Source organism: Dryas octopetala, chromosome 5 (assembly GCF_963921425.1).
Source record: "Dryas octopetala chromosome 5, drDryOcto1.1, whole genome shotgun sequence".
In the NCBI taxonomy this organism is placed as follows: domain Eukaryota; kingdom Viridiplantae; phylum Streptophyta; class Magnoliopsida; order Rosales; family Rosaceae; genus Dryas; species Dryas octopetala.
Genome location: NC_141370.1, coordinates 7,457,530 through 7,466,616, shown reverse-complemented (window position 1 = coordinate 7,466,616; position 9,087 = coordinate 7,457,530). Strand labels below are relative to the sequence as shown.

Genomic DNA, 9,087 nt, shown 5'->3' with positions numbered 1-9,087 from the left:
GATACATCTAAAAATGTCATGTTACTTGTCTTGACTTTTCATTCAGGTCAGTATAACTCTAACTGCTACTGGATTCAAACGCCAAGAGGAAAGTGTGAGGCCACTCCAGGTATTCTCTCTCTCTCTCTCTCTCTCTCTCTCTCTCTCATTAGCTTGATAATATCTCTAGTAAGATAGTTTTCCTAAATGCTGGTTTATTGCCAACACTAATATTGTTTTTTTATATTTTTGTTAATATTTGCTTATAATATAATTTTTGTTAGCGGGGACATCTTATAGAACCTTATGCTAACTAGAATTGTGTCTTATTGGTAGATGATTACTTTTCTTAGTTATGGTGTTGTTTATTAGTTTGGTTATGATGGTGCACTTCACGAAGTGACATAAAGTAACTGGATTGATTCCATCTAATGCCATGATATGCATAACTATTGGATTGACTCGAGTGTCAAGTGTTCTTGACAATTACTTCAAGAAAGTTGTTTCGCCTACTGGAAGCACGCAAGGAAGCTTGGGTGCGTCACTGCAAGTCTCAGCAGAGTGTTCCCAACCACAGCTTTAATGACAACTTCCAGTTCATGATGCTCATACCTCGTCTGTTGCAAATGTGTCCTATTGTGGTGGTTTTCTAAATGCTTCCTCCTCTCCAAATGAAGGCACAAGTCAGCATGGAAGGCTGTCAGCTGCTAGTGGGGGGAACTTTGCCTCTAGGAAGTGAAATGGTTAGTGATACTGCCAGAGAGGTGTGTGATAGCTAGACTTAAATATATCTGCTGCAACACTTTTGTTTTTGAAACTTATTTTGGATAGTAGCATTTGCTAATATATATTAGCTTGTTGGCCAAATATAGAATAGCAAGTGTACTTCTTTTGGGCATCCTAGCTTAGGGTTGGTGAAGTCTGCTATGTTGCTTTCATCAAGGATGAAACTTGCATTTTCAGGTTGTAATTTGGTTGGTGTATGCATACTTTTTAAGTAGTTGTTCATATTAGGGGAATGCTTTAGAGCTAGCATTTGCAGCAGCAGTGTTTGTAATTCAATGCAGCTTATCCAAGTGTTGGCTATGAAGTTCAACAAAGAAAAAGGTAGGATTAGATTAATGATTGAGGAATTGACAATCACAATTTGGCAAATTAAACTTGAATTATTACATGATAGACTTACCATTTATGCTCTACATATGATTGATTTAGAATAATAGAAATATTGGGTTTGATTGCAATTTAGGAATTCACATTTTTTAAGTTGATGACTTTATAATATATGTTATGAATATATTATATGAGTATGCATTTGGTTTGTCACTTGCGTCATGAGAATAATCCCCATAAGTATGTATTTTGTTTGACATTTTAATTTAGCAAGCATTTAATTTTTAGTATTGCATTTTTAATATTACAATACCTAATTGTATATTTGATCTAACCTATATTCCTTCAGTTTTTTGCATTTTTAAGGTGTTGTCTATTTTATGTTAATGCAGGATGAGTTGATTACACTTGAGCAGATGGAGCAGGAGAAGGGAAGGAAAATTACGCCAGATGTTCGTGATGAGTTGTATGCAGAGCAATTTGGGCCTGAAAAACGCAATACTGTTCGCGGCTATGGGGTTGGAGTTGAATGGAAAGATGTACATGGAATTGTTACACAGAGAAGGGGATTGTCACGACAAGTCGAAGTGTTACAAGCTCAATGTGATCAACAACGAATTGCTGCAGAAGAAGCACGTAAAGCAGCAAAATAATCGCGTGCAGAAGTTGAAAGAATCAAAGTTGATGCAGCTAGGAAGGAACAAGAAGCAAGAGAGAGAGATGAATATTTTCGAAACAAGATGGCTGAATTTGAAGCCCGTTTGAACAATCCTTTAGTTGCTGCTATTTCAGGTGCAGGGGTACAAGCACTCCAAGGGATGGATGTGCCAGGCTTTGGTACAGATGTTGTCAAAAGCTTTAGCCACCAAAAAAGCTCAAGCAACCCCACCAGTTGGTGCCAATCCAATGTTGATGATAGGTTCCGATGTCTCTGATATGGCCGTGAACAATGCGAACACAGCAAATGATGAGTTTCCCAGCCCGTGATTGGATCCAAGTATGGTTATAATTTTTTTGATAAGTGTTGGTAGCATTTTGGTATAGACAGGTGAATTATAGCCCCTTTTGTGAAAATGATGGTGGGGACTTAAGTATAGTTTATATTGCTAGAACGTACTGATATGATGGGTTTAGGAACTTACTGGCTTAGATGTTGGGTAAAAATGTTATTTTGGAATTGATATGTGGCAGATGATGCTTTGGACTCCAACCCTTTCATAATAGTTAGATTGTGAATTGCTTGTAAGGAAGGGGTTGGAATCATATCAGTGAACTTAGATTGGGTATATTTTGGATGTAAATAGGCAAGTTATTTTGTTGAACAAACTAATATAATTATAGACTCATCAGTATTGTGAAGCAAATGTGTGAAAGTTGAATGTTTTATTTATCATGGCAATTTAAACTTTTTTTATGGCAAAAATTACAGTTTATTAATAACTAATTGTTCAATACATAAGCATTATTACAAGTATATATATTATTTGATATTATTGTATATGAAACAATATATGAGCAATTGTATATATATTAGTTTTATATATTTAATGGAAGTATGGCACGGATACCTGAAGGTGAAAGGCAAAGGTCATTTAATAAAAAAAATACATGAATAATTCGTATACAATATTTATATGTTTATCATGTCAATGTTATGCCATATTTTAATATTATTTAGTGTTTCACGGTTACACAACCATGTGAGCATGAAAAGGAGCAGCTTCATGAACACCAGCGGCTTCTTTCCTTTAAAGCCACTTGTATATCAGCTTGGCTCAAGTATGCTAATGAGAATGGCGTAGGACCCAGTCTGAATAGATTCACAATTAGGTAAACTGTGACATTGTCATAATAGATGCCCCTCCCAATCACACCACCACACAAACCGTGAATATAACAACAATGGGCACTGCAAAGTGTGCCCTTTGAGACTAATTGGCATTGTTTGGTGGGTGTACCTGATGAATGATTTTGTAGTAGTGATTTATAAGCATAATATATATAAGTACAAATATAACTTATATAACCTCAAGTATAAAATAAACACATATGCATAAAATAAACTCTGTTTAGATCATTAAGGGTCCTTTAGAAGTACTTGTCCAAATTATATGGGTGCTCAACTTAAATATGTAAAATTTCTATTATTTTAGTAACACAAACTATCAAACTTCCCTATTCATGCAATTTCTAAGTCATTTTTCATCCAATTCTGAAAAGTGAATACTCTATTTCGAAGAATTTTTTTTTTCAAGGAATCCAACGGACTATGTCTCATTAACATATTCAACTTAGATTGTCCAGAAACTATTAGAGTTAATTAAGGCATTTGCCTGATAACTCAGTTTCCTTTTAGTTTGTTAATTAAAAAGTTGTTGTACATGTGGCATTGTCTCATAGGATGATGCTTGAGTGATTGTAAGAGCTCATAGGCTCGTGAGTGGCAACTGATATTTGTTAGAGTGTTGTCATTTTGTGTAACAGAATTGTGAATGAAAATATCTTGCTAGTTTTGTGCGTCTTGCACACCAGAGCATTCTTGCATCAGCTTCTCCCATTTATTCCTTTGAACAATTCTCTCTGTAGCCTCTGTTCTTTTCTTGCATAAATCCCTGATTACATTTCAGGTACTGAATCCAGCAACTTCAACATGGTATCAGAGCCCAGGTTGGTTCTGTGACTGGGCGTTGTACTGTGTGTGTGAGCTAGAGTAAAACAGAGGTACAAAATCATCTAGATCTAGGCATGGCTGGGTCTGGGAGTGGTGAGCTACGGGCTCCCATTTTTGATGGTACTGAGTACGAATTTTGGAAGGTGCGCATGGTGACTATCTTCAAGTCACATGGCATCTGGAAGTTAGTTGAAAAGGGGATTACAATCCCAGAAGCAAAGAAGAAGAAGGAGAAGGCTAAGAAGGAAGGAGAATCTAGCATCGATGAGGAGGATGAACTGGAAGCTTACATGGAGGAGCAGAATATGAAAGATGCAAAAGCTTTGGGCATCATTCAAGGGGCTGTATCCAAAGAGATTTTCTCTCGGATTATCAACCAAGACACTGCCAAGGGAGCTTGGGATCTTCTACAAGAAGAGTATCATGGTGATGAACAATCCAGGTCAGTTAAATTGCAAAGTCTGAGGAAGGAATTTGAATATATGAGGATGAGGGAGAGTGAAGCTCTGTCTGAGTACTCTACTCGGTTCTTTGATTTAACTAACCAAATGGAAAAATATGGTGAATGTTTGTCTCAACAAAGAATGGTACAGAAGGTCTTGATCAGTGTAACTAAGGTCTATGACCCTATGTGTGTTGTGCTCGAAAGAACCAGTGACTTAAACACTGTGTCTGTAAATGAAGTTTTTGCTTCTCTCAAAAGCTATGAATTGAGGCTAAGCAGGAATGAAGAAGATGATGAGAAGGTAGAAAGAGCCTTTGCTAGTATGAGTATTGGCTCTAAAGGACAGAACAACCAAGCAAAATCTCACAATCATGATGGGGGAAAACGAAATTTCAAGAGTTGGAAGGGAAAACCCAAGAAATGGGATAACAAGTTTCAATCTAATTTGAGACAAGGAGGTGACGCTGGGAAGGCAAAGTGCAAAGTGTGTGATAAAGCTCACTATGGAGAGTGCTGGTTCAAGGGAAAAGTGAAATGTTACAACTGTGATAGGTTTGGGCATGTAATGAAAGATTGCCATCAACCACACAAGAAGGGACAGGTTGCTAATTATGCAAACCAAGTCCATGAGCCTGCCACCATGTTCTATGCATGCCACAAAGCTTCTGTGGAGAAAGAACAAGGAGTTTGGTATTAGATAGTGGCTGCAGCAATCATATGACTAGCCATGAGTCACTTCTAATTAACATTGACAGAAGTGTGAAATGCAAAATAAAAATGGGGACTGGAGACATTGTGGAATCAACTGGGAAGGGAGTCTTGCCTGTGCAAACCAAAGGAGGAACAAGGTACATCACAGAAGTTATGATTGTGCCAGGACTAGATGAAAATCTTCTCAGTGTTGGACAAATGGTGGAGCATGGTTATTGGTTGGTATTTGGTGAGTATATGGTGACCATTTATGAAGATAAAAGTATGAAAGCTCCTGTGGTAGCAGTTCAAATGAAAGGGAATAGGTGCTTCCCTCTTGTACTCGAAGACATAAGTCCAATGATGGCAAAGAAGGCCACAATGACTGGTTCAAACTGGAAATGGCATAAAAGGTTTGGCCACTTGAATTTCGAGAGTATGCTGCAATTGCAGGACAAAGAAATGGTGATTGGCTTACCAAAGCTCACAAAAGGAGAGCATGTTTGTGAAGGATGTGCTTTGAGCAAAAGTCACAGGGAAGCATTTGATAAAGGGAAGACTATTAGAGCTATTGAGCTGCTAGAATTGGTTCACACAGATGTCTGTGGACCAATGTCAGAAACCTTGGGAGGAAACAAGTATTTCCTCACATTTATTGATGACAAGTCAAGAATGTGCTGGGTATATTTTTTGAGGCAAAAGTCAGATGTGTTCTCTGTATTCAGAAAGTTTAAAGCAATGGTAGAACTTCAGTGTGGTTACAAAATGAAGAAATTAAGAAGTGACAGAGGGGGAGAGTATACCTCAATGGAGTTTGAGAAGTTTTGTGAAGACTTTGGAATAGAAAAGCAACTCACTGTTGCTTATTCTCCTCAGCAGAATGGAGTGGCTGAAAGGAAGAATAGGACAATTATGGAGATGGCAAGAGCAATGCTACAAGAGAAGAAACTACCTAATTATTTTTGGGGGGAAGCAGTTAACACTGCTGTGTACCTTCTGAATAGATGCCCCACTCGAGCTTTGATTTGTCAAACTCCATTTGAAGTTTTCAGTGGAAGGAAGCCAGGAGTGAAGCATTTGAGAATTTTTGGTTCAATGTGTTATACACATATTCCTACTCAATTGAGACACAAGCTGGATGATACAAGTCAGAAAGGAATTTTTGTTGGATATGGAACTAGAGAGAAAGGTTATAGGGTGTTTGATCTCAAAAGCAATAAGGTGATAGTCTCTAGAAGTGTGATTTTTGAAGAGACAGCAATGTGGAATTGGGAATCAAAGTCCACTGAATACATATCAGTTCCTTGGAGTGATGAAGAGGATTCTCATGCTGCTGAAACTGAATCTGAGCATGAAGTCTCGTGTCCAACTCCACAGAGTCCCTTCAATCCAATTGCATCTCCTAATGCTAATCCAAGTCCTAGTACTTCTCTCTCACCACCTGCCGCAGCAACTGAAGTTGAACTAACAAGCACATATGACTCTACTCCAAAGAAGTGGAGAAGTCTTGATGAAGTATTTGCTCACTGCAAAATGAGCATTGTGGAACCATAAACTTATCTGGAAGCAGCAAAAGACAAGGCATGGCAGAAGGCTATGGAGAATGAAATTGAAATGATAGAGAAAAATCAAACTTGGCAGCTGGTTGATAGGCCAGGGAACAAACCAATTGTTGGTGTAAAATGGATATTCAAGACTAAACTCAACCTTGATGGGTCAATACAGAAGCACAAGGCTAGGTTAGTAGCCAAAGGTTATACACAAAAACCAGGGATTGACTTCAATGAGACATTTGCCCCTGTGGCAAGACTTGACACCATTAGAACCTTAATTGCCTTATCAGCTCAAAAGGGTTGGAAGCTCTATCAGTTAGATGTCAAATCTGCTTTTCTAAATGGAGAGCTAGAAGAGGAAGTTTATGTAGATCAACCTGATGGCTTCACTGTTAAAGGCCAGGAAGACAAAGTATATAGGCTGCACAAGGCTCTCTATGGTCTAAAGCAAGCACCAAGGGCTTGGTACAGCAACATAGACACATATTAATTTGATGCAGTGTGGATTCGAGAAAAGCCCAAGTGAAGCTACTCTCTATGTTAAGAACAAAGAAAATAAGGGAACTCTCATTGTCTCACTCTATGTGGATGACATAGTCTACACTGGTAGTAACATGAACATGCTTGAAGACTTCAAGGCAGAAATGATGAATAAATATGAGATGACTGATTTGGGACTGCTACATCATTTTCTAGGAATTGGTGTAATCCAACTAGAAGGGAGTATTTTCATTCATCAAAAGAAGTATGCTCAAAGTTTGTTAGAAAAGTTTGGTTTAAGAGACTGCAAGGCTGTCTCTACACCTCTAGTAACAACTGATAAACTCAAGAAAAATGATGGAAGTACGCCAGCTAATGAAGAACAATACAGAAGAATGGTGGGAAGTTTACTCTATTTGACAGCTACAAGACCAGACATCATGTTTGCTGCAAGTCTCTTAGCTCGATTCATGCATTGTCCCTCAATGAAGCACATTGGTACTGCAAAGAGGGTGCTGAGATACATACAGGGAACTTTGGATTTTGGCATCCAGTACAAGAAAGACACTGCTGCAATCCTAATAGGGTATTGTGACAGTGATTGGGGAGGAGATGAGGATGACATGAAGTCTACCTCAGGTTATGCATTTTCATTTGGAAGTGGAGCTTTCTCTTGGTCATCTGTGAAACAACACAGTGTTGCACTATCAACAGCAGAGGCTGAGTATGTCAGTGCTGCAGAAGCAACAACACAAGCCATATGGTTGAGATTTGTGCTACATGATTTTGGTGAGGAACAAATGGAAGCAACTCCACTTATGTGTGACAATACATCTGCTATAGCTATGACTAAGAACCCTGTTTTTCATCAGAGGTCCAAGCATATTAAGAGAAAGTATCACTTCATTAGAGATGCCATTAATGAAGGAGAGATTGAGCTACTGTATTGCAAAAGTGAGGAACAATTGGCTGACATTTTTACCAAAGCCCTTCCTAGAGAAAGATTCTGTGAGCATCACCTTGGAGTGATATCAGTCAAATCCTTAGAAGGGAGTATTAGAGTTAATTAAGGCATTTGCCTGATAACTCAGTTTCCTTTTAGTTTGTTAATTAAAAAGTTGTTGTACAGGTGGCATTGTCTCATAGGATGATGCTTGAGTGATTGTAAGAGCTCATAGGCTCGTGAGTGGCAACTGATATTTGTTAGAGTGTTGTCATTTTGTGTAACAGAATTGTGAATGAAAATATCTTGCTGGTTTTGTGCGTCTTGCACACCAGAGCATTCTTGCATCAGCTTCTCCCATTTATTCCTCTGAACAATTCTCTCTGTAGCCTCTGTCCTTTTCTTGCATAAATCCCTGATTACATTTCAGGTACTGAATCCAGCAACTTCAACAGAAACGAGTCAAGAACAAATCTGGGCAGAAAACCATCTCAAAAACAGGCAGCTAGGTTTTGAGATCAGTAATTTGCTATGGATTGCATATCTGAATCTCAAACTTTCAAGATCAATAGTAGAGGTTATAAGCTTTAATTTGATATAAATAATGTCAAAAACAGAAAAGAAATGAGTGCGTTGTGAATGTTCTAAGTTATGAACTTTCATCGAATTTTCTGGGCAGAATCACATCTAAAACGAGGCAGCCACCTTTCTGGGTTCATAAGTTTCTGTGTGTTTTGTGAATGTCTCTCAAAATTTCCAGATCAAAAGTTCACAGTATAAGCTTTAATTCGATATAAAGAATGTGAAAAATGGTTGAGATATGAACATTCAAAGTTATGAACAATCTTTGAATTTTCCAGCGAGCATCACCGGAAAAGATTTGAGCAAATCGATTTCTAAGACGTTTTCGATATTTAAAAACTCATTAGAAAGGCATGTATAAGCCAGATAATTATATTAGAACAAAAGAAAAGCATTAGAACATATCAAATAGTGAAAAACAGTGAGAACACAATTTTCCGGCCACCGGAAAACTCATGAACTCTCCGGATTCTGGAAAACTTGTTTTGGCCATAACTTCTTCGTTTCTTAACCTTTTTCAGTGATTCAAAAAGCTAACTTGAAAGAATTTTCGTGTAGATTACAGTGGTATATTTAGTTTTAAGTAGAATTGAATATTTAAATATTAAATATTGTAAAATTCAATAGTGAC

General features: G+C 37.7%; 1 protein-coding gene across 1 annotated transcript; it reads left to right on the top strand.

Annotated features, from left to right (window-relative positions):
- Positions 1-3,837: 3,837 nt before the first annotated feature.
- Positions 3,838-4,905, top strand: LOC147283910 (uncharacterized). Its single transcript, XM_086245619.1, has one exon. The coding sequence runs from the start codon at positions 3,838-3,840 to the stop codon at positions 4,903-4,905; it is 1,068 nt and encodes a 355-aa protein (XP_086101745.1).
- The last annotated feature ends 4,182 nt before the right edge of the window (positions 4,906-9,087 follow it).